Consider the following 21,650-nt stretch of genomic DNA (forward strand, 5'->3'; position numbering starts at 1 on the left):
TGTATAACATTTGTATTGTCTTTAATATGCTCACTATTAAAAAATCAATGAATTTAAATAAAATTGATTTTTCAAATACAGCCTACAGGGTATTCTGTAAGAAATTACACCTTGTCTGCAGATTTTTTTCACACTGCTTGGCTAGGCATAATGTTTGGAATTTTGTTTTTAATAAATAAATGTTTTCATTAGTATCTTAACTTTTGAGAACTGACTTCTAAAAAATACTTTCTACTTTTCATCTTCTCCCAACAAAGAAAGATTTCTTTCAAACAGAGTGAAACTAAACAGCTGAGTTGAGAGTTTCACTATCTTTTTTATCAGACATGAAATCTTCTACTTCTAGCTCAGGTTTGTTCTGGCAGACTTTTACTACAATATAGTGTGTTAAACCCATTTGACTATAATTTTTGGGTAGTGCATAATAATTGACCAAATTTCAAAATTGTATAGGCATATATCTTCAAGATGATAGTGATATTAGACTAACATTGGGACCACTCAGTCAGAGCTGCCAAACAGGCAGAAGTAGCCCACATCCTACCTGTAAACAACCTACAATCAGCATGTCCAGATGCAAACAGTAGTACAGAATCATAGGAAAGTCTAGACCAGAAGAAACCTCTGGTAACCACCTGGTCCCACTTACTGTTGATAGCAGAGCCTTAAAATCACTTTATCCAGGGCTCTAACAAGCAAAGACATGAATATGTCCAGCAAGAAATATTTCACCACTTTGGATAATTTACACTAATGTTGAATTGTTCTCATGGTGCAGAATTATTTTCCTGAATCCTGATAGAGTTTGTCCTGAAGCTACTTATGCCCACTGCCTCCTCTGTCACCAAGCATCCTTGTGAAAAGAATACCTTGATGTCCTCTTTAAGTACCTTTTAAGTGTTGGAAAACCATTTCTTAACCAAATTGTCAGAAGGGACGTTGTGGGACACTGTACCAAATGATTTACTAAAATCAAAGTACTAAATTCACAGCTCTCTTATAATCCAGTGAACAAACTGTTTCATCATTGAAAGCAATCATGTTGGTTAAACCCAATTTACCTTTTTAAATCTGTGTTGGCTTTTGCCAATGAATCTGGCACATAAGAATATAAACCCACACCACTCAGTAGTCAGTCTGTCTACAAACAGCAGCTAAGCTTCCAACAGGGTGAAAAGCTGTGGCTGTCAGTCTGTGTAGACAACAAATATAATTGAAGTGTTGGAGGCAGCCTCAAAGATTGTTTCAAAACACCTTATAATCATACATATCATATGATGGGTTTATTTTAAAACCCTAAATTACAATTCTTCACTTTCACTGAAGTGGGGAAATATTATTTAGGTAGTTATTCTGTACCTCAATTTCTTTCATACTTCTGAGAATTTTATTGGGGCTCTAGAGAAGTTTCTTGCCTTGTGATATTAACCCTCAATTTTTGGGGCAGAAATTAAGGCTTTAGCATTACTTTCCAAATATTGCTGAACACTATGATCAAAATTTGGTAATAATTAAATGGTAAAAGTTACTATACTATAAACTTAAAAAAATTAAACAAAGACAGCAAAGAGGATCCACTTCATTAAAAAGTGGTTAATAAAGCAACCACAAATTAATAAAGCAAATATTTTTTTGCATAGTATTTTAGAATATAACTATATTTTAGACCATTCCTATATCGCTCCATGTCCAGGCCAGCATGCTCCTTGGGAATTAATCTCTTTGTTCTGATGCATATGTCCTCAGATCTTTACTTGCGTTCAAATATAATTCATTATGTTCAAATAGAGGTAACTCAATATATTAAGGGTCAGACTATTGATTCTACTGTCCCTGTGTGCCAGGCAACCAACTCTTTAAGTTACTTTCCATATTTTCAAATACCAATTGAATTCTGTGAATAATAATATAATTCATGAGTGATGGACTACTAAACATGGTGTCAATTATATACTGTGATTAAGTAATCATTGAAACTCAGCTAAAAGAACAAAATTTGCTAATAGCACAAAATCCATTTTGATTAATGTCCTTAGCATTAAGGATACATGAACTGTCCTTTTAAAAATGTGTGTAGCACCGAGTTTTAAGGAAATGCTGGAGCAGTAGGTCATTTTAACTTTTTCATCATGGCTAGTTAACAGCTTGATCCATCTGTTAACATGAAGGACACCATAAAGCAGATGGGAAATAAATTCATTTTCAACTGATCTTAATAAGGATAGGTACCAAAATATACAACTAGAACCAGAAATATCTGGGGGAATTTCAAGGTTTTCTTCATTGCATTTCTCTTTTCAGGCATTTTATTTTTGAATAGAGCATGCATCTCTATTATAACTTATTGTAATTATGTTTGTTTATTTCATAAGCTATATTTATTAAAAATATTATATGTAACTGATATATATTGATATACATATGAGGAACAATCACTTGAATGACAACAGAGCTTTTATTGTCAGACTCTTCTGTTGGCCATTAGACAAAAAGAACATTTACCAGTAAAACTGGATGAGGAGACAGATCATTCAGAGGAAATCAGAACAGGTATTCTAGAGCAAGAAGACTACAATAACAGAAACAGTTCTGTCTGCAAGACGCAAACTATGTAGGATTTAACTGATTTCAAATATTACAATTTCAGTTATCTTTCCTGTTAATACATAAAAATTTTGACCTGCATTTAGTCAGTGTAGTCACTGACTGAGCATGCTACCTTCCCCTTACTGCAGTACAACATTATCTGGCTCATAGTCTTATATTTTTAACAAAAAAATATTTTGCACTCTATTTTTATTATTACTTTCCTTTCATGCTCTTTCCTTCTCTTGAGGAAAGTTATTGTATTGGCTTCCTAGTTCTAGTACCTTTCCCAGCTGAATGTGTTTTCAGTGTTAACATGCTTTAGCCTGGCCACATCTATCTGCTGATGGCTGTACAGTTCTATCTGTTCTCTGACTCAGTGCTCTGCTGTTTCTTGAGGCAGCTTAACACCACTTCAGTCAAACTCATATCCCAGGATTTACACATATTATTCACATTCTTGTCACTCTTCCAAGACCTCTCAGTTGTCCTGTACTGTTTGTCCAGCTAATTTCTCACTCACCTTTTGACAATAGACAGTTCCCATTTGCTTCTGTCATTTTGTCAGGGCTAGCATTTCAATTTTAACACTCAATTGTTTCAGCAAAACAGCCTAACTTGTTAAGAAAGTTTGACTTCAGATTCCAAGAGGTAGCTGTGAGACTCAGAAGATGCAACATGTATCTCATAAAACATGAAGACTATAATTTAGCTTTGAAATACAATCAGAGATTGTAGGTTATGAAAGAAATAAAAGGGAGCACAATTTTTTTTGCTGCTGTTGTTTGTTTGTTTTAGTTTTGGCCAAAAGGCATTTTTATTCCAAAACAATTTTTTTCTGTTAAAACATTTTTTTTCTTCTCAGAAAAATACAGATGAACTGAATGCAGTTTGACAGCCAAGATGACATTTAAGCATTCTGATATTTTTCCAGTGATTCCAAAGCTAGCTGTTCATAAAGTATTCTCTTTTTCAAAGCTATATTTACCTTGAAAAAAAATGCATGATTCACTGTAAATAACTGCTAAAGTCCATATGTTTCATCAGAGTCAAGATTTCAACTTGTCTTTCTGGGGCCTTTCTAATAAGATGCCACTTTGTAGCTACACCTACTTTTTGAACAGTTACTTCATTTTTCCCACATAAATATTTCAATAAAAGCAGTTACCTACAGTACAAAAAAATCCCAGGACTTGGGAGCATGACTGTGTTACTTGGTCTTCTGTCATCAAGAAACTCCCTTCTAATATTACTAGGGATTGTTGTTTTGTTTTTTTGGGGGGGAGTGAGACAGGAAGGAACCACATATTGCAGAGTAATTATAATCTTCATTATTTCCTATGGACTATTCTTTTGGAGAAATAGTTTGAGAAAAGCAGACTTTTAAATAGGTTTCAAGTGTTTCAGAATATAGAAGTGAAAAGCTGGTAGGATCTTTCTGACATTTGTGATATTAATTTGTAAATCTGCTAAACCACATAGCACTATAGATGTAAAGAATAAAAATTCTAAAAGTCAGTTTCAACTTGACAGTAGGTACATCCTCAAGAAATCTAATTAACTCACTGTTATTCCTTCCACTGCTTTTAGGGTTGTTCTTCTGAAGGAATCACATGCATTTCACTGAGTAATCAAGTTTGGTTGGTAATGACTGTTCTTTTGATGATTTGAAATACATTAATTCTTTTGTGCAAAATGAATAATTAGAAGACATTTAGTGTAACTAATTAATTCTCTGGATTTCATTAAGTAGAATAAATAATTATTTAATTGATCACATGCACAGCTAGCAAGTGCAATTATCTGATCAATACACTTTCATAAATGATAGTGACATTATAGACATTGGCAATTTTTGCTGATATTCCTTGAGATGTTCTTAAAACCATCTGCCTTTATAAAAAGCAACAAGATAATTAGTGTATTCAACTTAATAGAAGTCATGATAGCCTATCTTTTATAATAGGTATAAATCTTCCTGAAATGTAAGATTTTTCTATTTTTTTCTCTAGATTATAATAAAAATTTTTATGAAATATTGTCTCATTATTTCTTGAAAGTCTTGACAATTAATTTCTCCTTCTAAAGCCAGATAATATTTCTTATGCTAGAATATATACAAAAATCCATTCTTTTTAACTTGGTAAAAAGTTCTGTCCTTGCTATAAATTTGTCAGATAGTTAAAATTAGAAAATGGACACTAAGAAATGATACCTTAAACATTCAAACACTTTATTATTATTATTATTATTATTATTTATTATTATTAAGCATTTAAACACTTTATCCTGATACCTTTAAAAAATAAACTTTATGCGACAATATTATTTATGAGGTTAAGTTTATGTAATACAGCTTTTTGTATGCGAAATCTCATTAAATTCACTGAATAATTTCAAATTCAAAAAAGTCATAGGCCTAAAAGTTCTATTTCTATTCCATGGATGCTAAAGTTGTGTTCTGATGCTTCTAATGATGAAAAGCTTTGCCATTAGCTCTCCTTTTCTATCACAGTGGAGAATTCATGATAGATTTTTGTCTTAAGGTGGCTAAAATTGAGCATGTTACCTTAAATGTAGAAAAATTGCATCTATGATAAGGAAATCACAATACCTAAATATGTAATTACTACTGTCAGTCTTTCAGCTCTCAGTGATAACCCATGTTATCTGTCCCAAGCAAAAAAAGTGGAAAGTGAAAACTATTCCAAAAGTATACCTTTCCAACATATGTTCTTAAAAAAAAAAAAAAAAAAAAAGGATAAGTAACATCTAAGAATGCGATTTGTGTTATTAATCATTAATATTTACAGGACACATTTACATCATACAGCTGATCTAGTCTTCCTGATCTGTAGATTCTTGAGGATGAAAATCTGTACGTGAGCCAGAGTGTGCATTCACAGCCCAGAAGGCCAACCATAAGAAAAGACCAAAAAACCTGTAACAAACCCCAAAACCTGATTTAAAATAGGAATGGACAGTGGGCCAAGGAAGGGTATTATCCCCCTCTACTCTTCAATCTTGAGGATCCCACCTGCTTTCTGCATCCAAGTCTGGGGTCCCAAAGACAAGAAAGACTTGTTAGAATGGGTCCAGAGAAGAGCCACGAAAATGACCAGTGCACCTCTCCTATGAAGACAGGCTGAGTAGTTGGGGTTGTTCAGACTGGAAAAGAGAAAACTCTGGGGACACTTCATTGTGGCCTTCCTGTACCTTAAGGAGGCTTATTAAAAGGAGAGAGAGACTTTTTATACAGGCAGATATTGACAAGACATGGGTCAATGGTTCTAAACTGAAAGGGTCAGGTTTGGATCAGATGTTGGGAAGAAATTCTCCACTAGGAGAGTGGTGAAGAACTGGAACAGTTTACCCAGAGAGGTTGTGGATGCCCCATCCCTGGAAGTTTTTAGTTCCAGACTTGATGGGGACTCGAGCAACTTGGTCTAATGAAAGGCATCCCTGACCATGGCAGTGGGGTTTGAAACTAGATGATCATTCAGATTCCCTCCAACCCAAACCATTCTCTGATTGCATTATTTCAGTGCTGCATTAAATCAGTGCATATAAGTTTAAGATGCTGTGTTCAGTTTTTTCAGTTAAACCAGAGTAAGTGGAAAAAAAAATTCAAGAAAAAGGTAACTGTAGCTAGTGATGCTAACCTCCCCATGTTCAGTTCATAGCTATGGCTACATACTTTTACCACAGCAGTGGATAAAGGTAATCTCTTTTCACTTTGAAGAATACCTAGAATTCTTTTATTACAGCAAAAGTCCATGGGAATGAAATGAGTATTAAATCTTGTAATGTGGAGAAACTTCAAGAGAGGGATGCACTCTCTCTTGCACTAGAGACTCTGGGTGGCCATGGGTGGCAAATTAGATATGAGTTTGCAGTGTAATATGACAGAAAAATACAATTCAACAAAGGTAACAAGTCACGGAGGATGAAGACAGTTGTCATTCTATACAGCTCATGTGGTATAGAAACACCCAAACATGCCATTCTACTGCATGTACCTTGACATCAGAGAAGTTGTTGATACACAATTTGAGAAGATAATTTGTGTTGAAGGACTGTATATTAGAAGTAAAACAAAAAAAAAAGATAATTAGAAAGATGTAGATGGGTGGACAAGAGGATTTTTCACTGATAATTTCCTATATATACCTGAAAATAACTGGTGGGATTAACTATTTGTTGTGCTACTGGAACTAACAGTGCTACTGGAATGCTACTGCAGCTCTGCAACAGCAGAGCTAAATTTATCTCAAAGCATACCAGACTATGCAACAAATTTGTTTCACTAAAATGTTGATATATTAATGTCTTTAATAATCTTTATAATATAATTGCATCTTATTTTATGGAATGAAAACAAGGAGGAAAAGATATGGTAAAGTGATTAGTTAATGCCAGTGGGCAGCTGAGCCCAACACAGCTGCTCCCTCAGTACCCCACAGTGGGATGAGAGAGCGAACTGGAAGAACAAAAGTAAGAAAAACTCATGGGTTTGGAAAAAGACAGTTTAATGGGGAAAGCAAAGCTGTGCACGCAAGAGAAGCAAAAACAAGGAATTCATTCACTGCTTCTCATCAGAACTCAGGTGCTCAGCCGTCTCTAGGAAAGCAAAGCTCCATCATGCCTAACAGGAAGACAAACGTCCCCCACTTCCTTCTGCCCTCAGATTTATATGCTGAGAATGACATCATATGACATGGGATGTCCCTTTGGTTGGTTGGGCTCAGCAGTACAGATATGGCCTCTCCCAACTCTTTGTGCATCCCCAGCCTACTTGCCAGCAGGGCAGTGTGAGAAACAGAAAAGACCTTGTTGTGCAAACACTACTTAGCAAAAAACATTGGTATAATAACAACACTTATTTTGTCACAAATCCAAAACACTGCATTATATGAGGTGCTGTGAGGAACATTAACTCCATACCAGCCAAAATCAATATAAATTAAAAAAAAAAAAAAAAAGTAAAAGTTTGGTTTGGATGACAAGGAACTTAATTTCATGAAGAGGAAGCTAAATGAACACGCTTGAAAAAAAGAAACTTGAATTTGACCAAGAAGTTCAACTAAATTTTAACTAAATCCCAGTTAGCAAAGCTGAATAATTCTCTTGGAATTGTGTGCAATCTGTACTATGCTCTGTTTCTCTCCTGGCTGATGTACAGACTCCCCATCCAGCTGTCAAAGCATGCTTTTTTTCTCTGAAAGTCCAGCTGACGGAGTTGGCACAGTCTGAGTTACAAGCTTAAGGAAGAAAGCTGCTGAATCCTCTCAGGGAGTACTTGCAGATTGGTTATGGACTGGATTCCTGTCTAGTAAGTAGAAAGAGTAACCAGATAGCCAATTTCCTCTTTAACCACAGTTTATGCAAAATAGACTGGAGAGAATAACCATGCCTAGTTATGAAGGCAGACTAGAAGTTCAGACAGGATTTCTGCACTGCTAACTGCAATGGATTAATATTTCATTGTGTGGCAGTACCCATCAGTGATAAATTTGTCATTCAAGCTTGGTCTGCAAGGATATCTTTTATCTACAAGGATAAGAATCTTTTCCCAGCCCTTTTATCAATTTCAATTCATACACAGTAAAGAAGTAAAAAACACATGTGGTAAGGCTGCATCAAGGTATAGGATTAAAAGAAATAGTACTAAAAGAAGGCAGATAAATTATACAGAATGATGACATATTCCCATGAAGTACAGCTTGGTTTATCATCCACATTAAGGTAAATAAGATCATATTTTTCATTCAATTAAAAAATATTAAGGAAGACAAGAAAATGATGTGCAGGGTAAATAAGTAAGTTTATGTAGAATTTAGTGAAAGAAACATTTCATCAAATTTGTTGATGAGAAAAATTCCTACAAAAAAGATAAAAGTCAGTTTCTTTCTCAAAGTCTTTCTAAGTCTAAAAACTTTCTATTTAAATGTTTTCCTGAGAAAGTACATATGGACCTTTTTCATCAACCTGTGATTTTGTTTGTTAAATCAAATAAATTTCCATAAGCAATTTTGATTACTTACATGAGCAATCACAAAGATATATTAATAACAGGAAGCTAGAGAGATGTTATATGTATCTTTTAAAATGAGTTTTTGTTTTTACAAATATTGCTTTATCATTGATATGTAAATTGAATTTCTAGGTATCATAAGAAATATGCAAAGATGAAACTGAAGCTACACATGTAACCAAGAAAGTTTACATTTAACTTATTTAATAAAATTGTCAGTAAGATGCAGTCAATGGCTCAACGTCCAAGTTGAGATCAGTGACAAACGGCATTTTTCAAGGGTCACTATTTGGACCAGCATTATTTAACACCTTTGTTGGCACTAGGACAATGGGATTGAGTGCAGCCTTGGACCACTTTGCTGACTACACCAATCTGTGTGGTGCAATTGAGATGCTTCATGGACATCCAGAGGGACCTTGACAGGCTTGAGAGGTAGTTAAAAAATGTGAAATGCAAGATCCTGCACCTGGGACAGGGCAATCCCAGACACAAATACAACTGGGCAGAGGTTTAGCAGGGGTTTGGCAAGTTTGGCAAGAAGCCTTGAAGAAAAGGACTTTCAGGTACAAGGGTGTGTAGTGAGAGGACAAGGTGGGGATGGATTCTAGTACCTAAAGGAGGCTTATGAAAACTAGGGAGAGGGACTTTTTCTACAGGTAGATAGTGACAAGGACAAGGGGCAATGGTTTCAAACTGAAAGAGGGCAGATTTAGTTTAGATGTTGGTAAGAAATTCTTTACCATAAGGGTGGTGAGGCACTGGGACAGGTTTTCCAGAGAAGTTGTGGATACCTCATCCCTGGAAGTGTTCAAGGCCAGGTTGGGTTAAAAAACCTAGTCCAGTGCTAGGTGTCACTGCAGGAGTGCTGGAACTAGAGGATCTTTAATGTCTTTTCCAATCCAAACCATTCTATGATACCATGCAGATACAATGTTTATAAAAATATCTGCACCAAAAAAAATCATACCCAGTCACAGGGTGCATACATGAACAGGTTGTCTAAAGTGTACAGGCTATTTAACAAAAGACATACAGAAGAGTAGTTGACATAACATCCTAGAATTAGAGAAAATGAAAATATTTTGTTGACAAATCAATTAACCTTGCAAAGGGATCCCAACTCAATCATGTAGATCATCATTAAATTTGATCATAACTAGGATCATGGGTAGAGCTGCCCCTACATTTGATACACAATGCTGAGTTGTGCAGGTGCTCCTTTCTTAAGAAACAGTTATGCAAAACTGATAACTGGTGGCCTTTATGTTATTACTAATTACATCAGCATTGCTTTATTATTTTAAAGTGAAGTGTGTGAATCTGGTCTCAGGACTTTCTGGTTCTGTTTGGACTGAGTACCTGACTTGAGGACTGCCTATAGAGGTTTTATGCAACAACAGATTAATAATGTGGGCAGCCTAGATTCTAAGATGGCTGCAGCAGAACCATGCTATTAATTAATTTAAATTTTTATTTTTAATTGCTGGAGTCATTACATATGCAAATAGGGTGCAGTTTGTCTCAAACAGCCTACTTCAACAATTCAGGAAGTAGCTTCACTATTTCAGCCTTGAGTTATCCTCTAAAAAGGACTGCCAATTATGTTGAACTTAACAAAATTGTGTGGTGGCTTTTGTGAGGTTTCATTTTATTGAAATTTTTAATTGTGCTTTATTACAGTTAATTTTCACTGTTTGTACAGACTGCAATTCTGCCCTTATCATCCTACTACACATATCATGCTTCATGTATTTTTTTGATGATTTACATTTAGTTATAACACATACAGATTTTCCACTTGTCCTTTTCAGAATGCAGACAGTTAAGTAAAGCAAAATATTGTGCTTTATTAAAATAGATGAACTGTTTTAGGAATCTTAAAGGTATAATGTGAAGAATAGAGAAGAAAATTATGTGAATAAAAAAAAAAATTCCAAAATTCATTTATAAAGATGAAAGAATGGCATCAGAATAATGCTAAGGAGACCTCTGTCCAGTTTTACTGCAGGATCTTTAGTCACAGAGTAAATCACATCAGCTGGTATTCGTCTCATCTCATCTGTCTTCTGCTGCTTACAATTTTGTTTTCTGAATGCAAGCTCCCTCAGTTTAAACTCTGATACAAAAGACTGGTACCTCTAGCAAAATGTTCATCTCATCTGTATTAATGTTGTCTATACAACTACAAAATAGGAAAATTAAACCACAAAATATACAACTATTTCCTATTTTGTTCACAACAATGACGACTGCCCTTAAAACAAGCAAAGAAATAAACCAAAACCCAAAGCCTATTGAACTCTCTGGATCATATTAATACTGAAAATGAAAACAACCAGCAGAAAGCATGTTATATAATTGCTCCTAATATAAATCATGCATCATGACACTACTATAAGACAAATATAACAATACTCTCTGTCACATGTTTCATCTGATATTCTATATGAATAAAATGGAAATATATATCAATTTAAATAACATACAACAAAAATGATGAGCAGCAGAGGAGTAATGCAGAAATGTTTTCTGAAACATAAGAAGGGAGGTCGTCATGGAAACAGCTGGGTTAGAAATCTTTTTGGTGTCACAATTTTATTCAGCTGTTGCTTATTTTTTATGTTATTTTAATAAATTAATCTTCCTGAAGTCATTCATGATTTTAATTTTTTCAGAATAAGGTGTTATGTTAAGAACTTTTCAGATGTAAAGAAAAGATTAATGGCATATTCATCTACACTGAAACATACTAAAATGAAAATTTCCAGTTTAATCCTACTTTCATCTAGCTGAAAGACTAAAAGAAAAAGGTGAGTAAAAGAGTGAGTCATTCCCTCCAAAAAAGGCTATCATGGCACTCTACACAATGTTTTGCCTCAAGCAACCTAAAGGAAGAAGGAAACCTGTAAAAACAGTCTCACCAAATTTGAAATACTTAAATTATTTATCCTACATGAATAAAACAGGTGAGCTGAAAAGTTCAACTAACAGAACTCATCTAAAAAAGTAATTTGAAAACAAAGTTTAAAATTAAAACAAGTAAAATAAGTAAGTACCAGGTTAACCAGAAAAGAAACACAGGTTCTGAGTGACAAAAGAGAAAAAATCTTGCTAACTAGCCTGTCTGGAAGAAACAGGAATTTAATTATTCTATATGAACATACCTGCAATAAATACAAGTTTCTAAATATTAGTTTTCATAGAGAAAAAAAGGTGAAGTACCAAAGGAAGCAGAATGGAAAGGGTAACAAGTGTCATGTCTTCAGAAAACAACCTGAAGGAAGCAATATAAAAAAACCTTAAAAACAAACCCAAAGAATTAATAGTGTTTCAACAAGCAATATAAGTAGACAAAATGAAAAAAACCACAAGGGACTAATAAAAATGATCTGAAGACTGAGCCACAAAAAAGAAGAAGAATGTACAAAGAAACTATAAGGCAATATAACACAGAGGGAATGAATCCAAGAGTTTGAAAATGTACATGTTATTTCTTGGAACAAGAGCTGATCTAAGACTCTCCATGGATACTTTTTTCCCTACTAAGTATGCTGGTTCACTGATAGGTAAAAAGTTTTTTGAAAACATTAATCTTAACAAAGGTTGGAGCACAACACAGGTCCTTTAGGACTTTCTCATCAGTTATCTTCCCCTCAGTTTTCTGATAGATTGTGTGGAGAATTACATTCACTTTGTATTGAGCCAACACCATGTTATTTCCAACATCACATATTAAGTATCAAATAGTAGCTGCATATGTATCATCACTTAAATTTCCTTGGCCATTGCTTCCATTGCTGAAGATGGCATTACATTGCACTTTTATTACACTGAATTCAGAATACATATTAATCAATACTGATCAATCCTTATGCTTCTAACAAGAAAGATCACATGAGGACAGCAAGTGATGGTAAGAGAGAGTGCCCATTGTTTTCCTCAATATTTTTGGTTCTGACTGGAGGTTTTCTCTTCTCCAAGGAAAGAGGCTGGAGTTTCCTCCAATAAAATTGATGAAAAACATCAGCTGGTGTTATTTAACAATGTAAGATACCTTGCTGTGTTGGAAAACAGTTTCAGTCTCCTTGGAATACCTTGCTTTTCCAGTGCCATCTTCCAGACATAGCAGCTATAGGTGCAGCACTTGGCTTTATCCAGTACTGAGCAGACGGTTTGTTTAGGGCCTTTCCACCCTGCTTATAGGACTTATTTTTGTGGCTCTTTCCCCATATTTCAAGAATCTTATAAAAATTTCCTTATGTTAATTGTATCAATAGATAACCTGAATTTAAATATTTTAGAACTTTCTTGCTACAAAATTCATCCTTTGTTGCAAGACAGACTAGAGGAGGCTAAAATAATGAAGGTTCCTATTTTTACTTTTCTGTTTCTTAAATCTGCTTGATGCCTTAGGTTTTAACTTTTATATTTTTCAAATCCTGTACTGCCTAGTGTGTAACTCTGAAGTTTCTTGTCGCCTGTTAGCTTCTGTTCTCTCATGCTGGTTAGGCATAACAAGCCTCTTGAGGTTTCCACCTCAAGGTAACCAGGCCCCAAAATGTGTAAACTAAAATCCTGAAAAGGGGGGAGGCAAACTTGGGGTAATTACATCATGAATGGAGGTTTTAATTGGAGAATTAACCCTGATATGCAAACAAACCAAACTTATAAAAATGTGAAAAGCCTGTGACCCAGGGTCCATCTTGGGTGTAGCCTATTGACTGCCCAGGGTGTACCTTTGAAGGCCCTTCAAATAAATACCTGCTTTTATTCTCTTAATCTTGTGTAGCCTCTGTTTCCAGGTGGCTTCTTCAGGCATCATGCTGATTCACAACACTGATGCTTGTGGGTGTGTGGTGGGTTCATCTTGGACGGCTTCCAGACCTCCATCCAGCTAGTTGCTTCCTTACTTCCTCTCCTCAGCAGGATTGGGAGAGAAAATTAGAGGAACTATCTTGTTGGTTGAGATACAGACAGTGAGATCACTTACTAGTGCGAATTATGGGAAAAATAAACTCAACTTGGAGAAAATGAATTTAATTTATTGCCAAATAAACCTAGAGTAGGATAATGAGGATAAAATCAAAAACTAAAACATCTTACACTTGTCCTGACCTGCCTAAAGTTCAGAAATAATGCTTGTAAAATGTCCTGTATAAGGTCATCAGAATATAGCACTAACCAGTCACCCAAGCTATATTATTATACAATTACTTTCCTGTCAAAAACTTTCAGAAGATGTTTGCAATTAATTGCCTTGGGGTGACTTTATGATGTGTATCCCCTATCGCCTGCTCTATGCCCAGACATGAATCCTGTGCCCTTCTGTGCCTTTAAAACTGGGTCTGGGAGAAAGAAAAAAGCCAGGTGACCTTTACAAAGCAGTTTTGTGTTCAAGGACACAGAAATAGCTGCTGCTGCTGCAGAGCGGAGGCAGGAGGCAATCACCTTCCTGCTTTTCCCAGCTCTTGGCTCCTTTTCTTGGAAGAGAGAGAGAGTTAAACTTCTTTGCTTCCCTTTGGTTTCTTCTTGATCTTCCTCTTCTTCTTCTTCTGGACTGTTCAACAACACTGGAACACACTGCGAGAACTTACAATGGCCTGGAGGGTCGTGTCCCCCCCTTCCCCCCCAGACTCCAACTTTGGAGAGAAGAAACCCACACCCACAAAGGACTCTGAAATGTAACCAGGTTCTCTCCACAGAAAGAGGTTTTACTATTTAGCATTATTCTTTTTCTCATTATGCATTTTGTTTGTTAAAAAAATTGATTTTTTCCTTTTTCACTTTCCTCCGAGGAATCCTCCCGAACCTGGTAGGGGAGGGGTGGCTGTAAGCTGCTTTCTTTGGAGGAGACGTTCCTTCCAGAGCATTTCCCTTAATTTGTCTCAAACTGGGAAAACAGTGTCCACCTGCAAGCCACTCATGTCTTTTACCCAGAGAGAAAAGGACTTAGGTAATTATTTCATACAATATCTAAAGACATTGTCTGATTCTATTTGATCTATTTGTATATTACTATCTCTTATCTTGAGATGCAAAAATACAGATCACGCTCTGTCACAAAAATCCACAAAAGTAGTCCCAGAAGAGTCCATTACTTAAAATAACCTATACCTTTTGATGCATGGGCTTCCTATGTTGTGTCAATAAAATTAGAATATAGTACAGGGAAATTAGAAAAACAAAACCAAAGGGAAAACCACCAAGCTGACTAACCAACAGCAACAACAAACCCACTCCCCTCCCAAAAAAAACCCAAAAAAACCCCAACATCAACCAAATTGTTTAAAACAAAAGAATTTTGTCTAGTTATGTATTTTTAAAATTTGGCTCTAGTTATTTCAGGTTTCCAGCAATGCTGAGATACATTTATGTGAATTAATGATCTGTATGATTAAATGACCTCATTTCATCCTATTTAGTGACAATATCTTATCAACATCAGGATGGACTACTGGAATAATTTCTAAGAAATATCTCAGCTGTATTACAGAGAATTTTAATGGATTATTTTTAAAGCTGCTGAAAGGAGATTTGTCATATAAAAATAACAGGTTTTTTGAGTATTAAAATTGACCACATATTAAGAAATTGAACTGCTTGAAAGTAATTAATAAAGCATAAGATATATTTTCATAAAATTAGCTCATCAATTAAATGCACATATTTTAGATTTGTTAAATATATAAAGTTCTGATTTCTTAACAAGGAAAAACAATTGTGCTTCTCAAGGATGGAGGAACACTATATGAAAGTTTGAAAACTTTAAAAAATCCAAATTTTGGGTCATTTTAATGAACTGTGTAGGCTGCAGAAGCATTTGGGGCAGATCTGGGTAACTCTCTAGAAGAAAAAACTGTCTTGGAAAGTTCATACAGACATAAATATGTCAGATTGATGATTACCTTAATATAGCACAGGTCGCATTGCTCATTCTATGTGCTTTTCCCACTTTAATCTCTTCTTTAGATAAAATAAAACTGGAGGACCACAAGTCTGAATCAAAAGCAGTTTTATCAGTCTATGAATCTTCTCTGACAATTGAATTCTCTTAATTCCCCCCAATGGCAATGTGCTAGTTTCTCTGCATTTCTTAAACACTCTATAAAGACACACTATCTGAAAGATCCTACTTAGTATCAGAAGCAGCCTAAGTGTTACCATAATGTTCTTGTTGAGTTAATGAACCCTGTTTTTTAATCAGGCTAATCAGCTTGCTTTCTTCACATACAACAAAATATCTACAGCATACAGTACTGTGAAGAATCCAGCCTTAAATTTTTCATGTTCACATTCTCATTGGCCCAGTTATGCATTTTCCAGATGCAACACTGCATACCACGTGTAACCAGACTAGCTTTTGGAAAAATGTATATCTTTATAATAAAAAGTGCTAATCTTACATCCACTTTGCCCCGAAATTCTATAAAACAAAAGATAAAAATCACTCTTTCCTTTCAAAACATATAGGTTTAGTCTATGTTTACTATTATACAGCATCTCTTCACTATTAAGCCATGTCAGGATCATTCGTTAAACCATCTTCATCCATTGCCAAGGCAAAGCTCTTTGTGAGTCTTTCCAGATCTGTCTTAGCTTAGCATTCATGTTTCTAAAAGAAAAACTAAACATAAATTAATCCTTTCCTTCTAAATTGTACCTTAAGAGAACTTAGGCTCTCCTATACTCAAATGGCACTACTGTTATGTCATAATTTGAAGAAAAAATATTCCATGAATTTTGATCTATACAACTCCTAACTGTGAACACCCTTTTAATGTATGCAACTCCTAAATGTGATCACTCCTGAATTTTTAGTCAAAGGTAAAAAATAGTGCTGCTCACTTTTGACATGGCAGAGACCTTGACATATTTCTTGCCCAACAAAGTTATCTTAAGATGTATCTAGTAAAATGGAGTTACAACTCCTCATAAAATAATAATTTAAATAAAATTAGATAAAGAACCTCCACTGAAGATAGAGGAAAGATCTTTATGTTCATTGTAGCATATTTGATATCGAAAGGTCAAATTTGAGAAGACATCATTATGCACCTAAAATAAGGTGCAGATGCTATTTTAGACAACTGTGGCAAAGCAGAAAAGTGCAAAGAAAACAGCTACCCACCTAATGAATAAAAATGTTATTGGTCTAGTCAGACAGTTACAGATACAAGTTTTTTCATTTACAAGAACTTGATCGTTAGGGCATATCCAAATTCTCTGTGTTCCCTTGTTTATTACTATTGAATACACGTGATTTATTCAATATTTTTATTCTTTATTTATTTATTGTTACTTATTTGCTAAAAAGCCATCAACTACAGTTCCTCTGCTAAGCAGAACTTATTTTTTTCCAGAAATCCAGTAGGACACTGGCTCTCAATGAAAGTATGGAAGTATAAATTGACATTTTTACTTAAAGATTAGCTTAAGTCAGCTGTGTTATCTTTTGAAGTGATACCCTTGCTAGAGCTGAGCTAGCAGTAAAAATATCCAGTAATGTAGGTACTTGTGTTTCAGGCAATTTACAGACATTATTTAATCATAACAATGTATTTGTGAGATGGTTACATTTGTTTATCTGCACCTTCACCTAGAGGATATGAACTGGGATATTAATTAATTTAGCTAAGGGCACAAATGGAATGTGTATCACATTTAGATTAAAATTCTCCTCTTTTCAGCTCATTGTTAGGTGTTCACCTCAGTACACAATTTTCCCCCTCTCTAATTCAGTTTGCTATTATATTAATAATGTAGCTGCAAATTGTGATATGGCAAGTCTTAACTCTTTTCAAAAATAACTGATCCTTTCTACAGATGACCCCTGGTTCACTATGAGGTTTTTTTGATCATTTGACAGATGATGATGAAGAACCACTGCTATGCACAGCATTTTATTAGGGTCAATAGAATGAAACTCATAATTTCTAGTATGTATTTCCATTACATAAACTTCATTGTTCCAGATGACACACACAGAGAGAATTGTAATAAAAATTAATTGGATAAGGAAAACTTTACAGAGTGACTGGCTTTTCTTTAAAGAAAGAGGCACAGGCAATTACTAAGACAATGCCACAACAATTTTGTTTCCTGTCACTGACATGCATTCTGCTGTATGAAAGACATGTCCTTTTAGATCTGCAGAAAGAGATGCAGGATGCTTCTGTGTAAAATCCACTGTAGACAAAAGTTTTGGTGAACACCAACAAGAGTCAAACATATGATAGCAAAGTGGCACATTGAATGTGAAAATCTCCATCTCAGAAGAACAAAGGAGATAATGTTTGTGTTGATGTTTTGTTACATCCTTTATTCAGTAGAACACTTGACAGGCTTACATGTGTCTCAGTGAAGCACCAAACTTGAAAGAATCATCTTACCTTTGAAGATATAAAAGTCAGTACTGTCTTCAGTTCCCAACTCAGTAGAAACTGCCCTTAAGGCACTTAAGGATCTTGTGTTATTAAAAACACTAAAGTTCTCTTAAAATCAGTTGCTCAGGTTGAGAAGGTTCACTGGAGACCTGTATTTCAGTACTCTGACATTTCCAGGCGTTACTGACCACCATCAGTTTATCTTCAAAACACCACAGTACTATAAGTACTTCTTAGCCCATAACTGCATAAAATTAGTTTTCTTGACCTTATTTTCCATAGTAACAATGAGCTTATAAATGCACATGTCAAAACAAAAGCCATTTTTAGAATTTATCAGTAATTTATCATCCATATTTATGCATGAACTTACAAGTTGCAAAATCAGTACCCCAGGCTCCTTTGGTCAAAGGACTTCTAAGGTTAGGAATTTCTAACCCACCCTTTTCTATATTTTCATAGTCAACACACAATAACATGTAAAATCATGAATTAAACAATGTATATATAATTAGCAAAATCTTCAGCATTTTATATCTTTCTCCCTAATTTTGATTGGTCTTTTTGTGTTGCTCTTAGTTCACTTGCCACCTGGCCTGATGCATCTTGGGTGACACTTAAATCCTCTAGCACATCTTCCAGCCTTATACAGTACCTTGGATACTTCAGGACAATTCAGATGCCACAAAGATCAGGCAACCAGATTGAGGTAATACAAACTTTACAGCAATGTTCAGGTCTTTTAGGAATTAGTAATTTGGCCAAGTGGAATAGGACTTGAAAGATTGGGGTTTTTACGTTCGCTAAATTTCAACATTTTGCTGCCTAAACCATACATTTTTTGAAAGAATGTGTTGCTATAAGGTGTCTATGCAAATATACACTAAATAATTTAAAATCTTCAGTTCTGTCATATTTCTTTCCCAGTATGTTCCAGTACTACAAGTACTTTTTTATCTAAGTAATCTATAATTTATAAGAATTTCTTATGATAAATTAGAGAAAAAAAATCTTTTTATTAGTCTAAATAACTAGCTCTGTACATTTCAAAATGCAAGCAGAATGCTTTCACTGTACAAGACTTTATAGCACTTGAGTAGCAAATGTGGGACTTCCATACTATGCCAACTTAGCAACTATATAAAAAACATAAATGCTTACCAAAGGGGCAATTGCATCTGAAGCCACTTATGTCCTCTTCACAGGTCCCTCCATTCCAACAGGGTCTGTCTTGACACTCATTGATGTGAACAGAACACGTTTCTCCTGCAAATTTGAATTAAAAAAAAAAGGACAAATATGCTGACATGTTCAAGTCATAGAGATATATTTGTAATGAGAAAAATCTCTGGGATTTTCACAGTCTACATGGTGACTCCACTGGCCATGGTACACTGAGTACACAGGACTACTGCTAGACTTCCTTTGCGTCATGAATTTTTCTGCTTCATTGGTTACAGGGCAGTCCATTTTGACAGGCAAAGTTGGAAGCATTACAATCAGGAAAATAGAAAGCTTTCCTACTGAGATTATACATAATGCTGAAGGTTTTTTCCATTATACAAATCTACAGCATTCAAGCAATTTTTGTCCAGTTTTGTCAATCATTTTCTTCCATTTTGCTCTCTGACACCTTTGAAAAAGAATTTTGAAGTATCATTGCATATGAAAATCAGGTGAACACTAATTTACAGACAGTTATGTGTAATAGTACAGTTCAGCCTATGTTCTACAGCAAGTTGTCAGTACTGTAATATTGGACATTTTCTCCATGTAACACAAAGGAGGAGTATGATCAAATCACTAAATAACATTTAATGAGGCAAAATGCAGATAAGAGAAGATTAAATAATTAAGAACAAAGCTAGGAAGTATATAGTGAAATGTAGATTTGTAATCTACAAAAGGGGTAGCTTTGATATATAACAGCAAAAGCTGTTTCCAGTGTATTGGGTTTGTATGGCCAGGTTTTGGTAGAGGGAAGGACACAGGAGGGCCTTCTGTGAGAAGGTTCCAGAAGCTTCCTCCATGTCCAGCAGAGCCAATCCCAGCCAAGTCCAAGGTGGATGTGCTACTGGCCAAGTCTGGGTGGGACAATCAGAGATGGTGGTAACACCTCTGTGATAAGACATTTAAGAAGAAGGAAAAAGAGTTATTGTGCAGGTGTAACTGCAGCCAGAGAAGAGCTGAGTGAGAATATGTGAGGGGAACAGCTCTGCAGACACCAAGGTCAGTGCAGAAGGAGGGGCAGGAGGTGCTCCAGGTCCTAGAGCTGAGATTCCCCTGCAGCCCATGGTGCAGATCATGGTGAGGCAGCTGTGCCCCTGCAGCCCATGGAGGACCACGAGAATGCAGAGATCCACCTGTAGCTCTTGGAGAAGAACCATGCTGGAGCAGGTGGATGCCTCAAAGGAGTCAGTGACCCCATGGGAGACCCGTGCAGGAACAGGCTCCTGGCAGGGACCCGCAGACCCGTGGACAGAGGAGCCCATGCTGAGCAGGTTTCCTGGTAGGACTTGTCACCATCTGGGGACCCATGCTGGAACAGCACATTCCTGGAGGACTGCACCCCATGGAAGAATGACCCACGCTGAAGTAGTTTGTGGGAAATTATTGCCTGTGGGATGGACTCAGGCTGGAGAAGTTCATGGAGAACTATTTCCTGTTGGAAGGACCCCATGACGGAGCAGGGAAAGGATTCCTCTCCCTGAACAGCAGGAGAAGCCACAGATAATGAATTGACCATTATGCCCATTCCCCGTCTCCCTGCGTTGTTGGCGGGGAGCAGGTAGAGCTGGGAAGGAGGGGTGGGTGGGGGAAGGTGTTTTTAAATGTCTTATTTTACTTCTCATTATCCTACTCTGATTTTATTAGTAATACATTCAATTAATATCTCTAATTCTAGTCTGTTTTGCCTGTGATGGTATTTGGTGAATGATTTCTCCAGGTCCTTATCTCAACCCATGAACCTTGAACATTATATTTCCTCTCCCTTGTCCAGTTGCAGAGGGGAGTGATAGAGAGGATTTGTTGGGTGCCTGGTATCCACCCAGGGTCAACCCACCACATCCATAGGAATGGAAGTATATTATACATAGGAATATGGAGGTAAATCATGTTCAGTAGTGGTTGACAGTGTGGAAAGTGTGCTGGGCTTTCTGTTTATTTTACAGCAGACGATAAAAAGAAACCAAATGCTGATATACCTCTGAATTCTTTGCATGGTGAGAATAATTTGGTCTCTTCCCTGCTGCACACCTGCACGCCCTCTCATAGAATCATATGAACCAAGACTGTTGGCTCTCAAAATCTGTATCTGCTAGATACAAAAGGTCTTCCTTGGAGAAATGAAGCACCAAGATTCTCTTCCACACATAAACTTGTGATAGAAGGGCTCCTAATGGGTTTTTTTCTGCCTCTAAACATGCCCTGCATTTTCCATAAGATTTGAAGATATATGGATGAACAGGGGGAGAAAAAGCATAGCCCAGGGAGAGTTCAGGTAACTCAGTAAACTAAAAAGCTTTCTGCTAAGAGCAGCTGCTGAGTGCTGCCTAACGTGTCATGGCACCAGTGAGGATTACAGCCAGGAGTGGCCAACATATAAATTAATGTCTAAGTTCTTTAATTTTTCAAGAATTTTC

At 35.8% G+C, this 21,650-nt stretch overlaps 1 protein-coding gene across 1 annotated transcript in view; it reads right to left on the reverse strand.

Annotated features, from left to right (window-relative positions):
• Positions 1-21,650, reverse strand: part of EYS (eyes shut homolog) — an 854,603-nt gene that overhangs the window by 635,175 nt on the left and 197,778 nt on the right. Inside the window, exon 12 of the mRNA XM_042016808.1 lies at positions 19,168-19,272. Within this exon, the coding sequence (XP_041872742.1) occupies positions 19,168-19,272 (105 nt within the window). The remainder of the gene's footprint in view (positions 1-19,167; positions 19,273-21,650) is intronic.

The sequence above is a fragment of the Corvus kubaryi genome, unplaced genomic scaffold, assembly GCF_017639235.1.
Source record: "Corvus kubaryi isolate FWS band 111438036 unplaced genomic scaffold, C.kubaryi_AGA036_p1.0 split3-73, whole genome shotgun sequence".
Classification (NCBI taxonomy): Eukaryota; Metazoa; Chordata; class Aves; order Passeriformes; family Corvidae; genus Corvus; species Corvus kubaryi.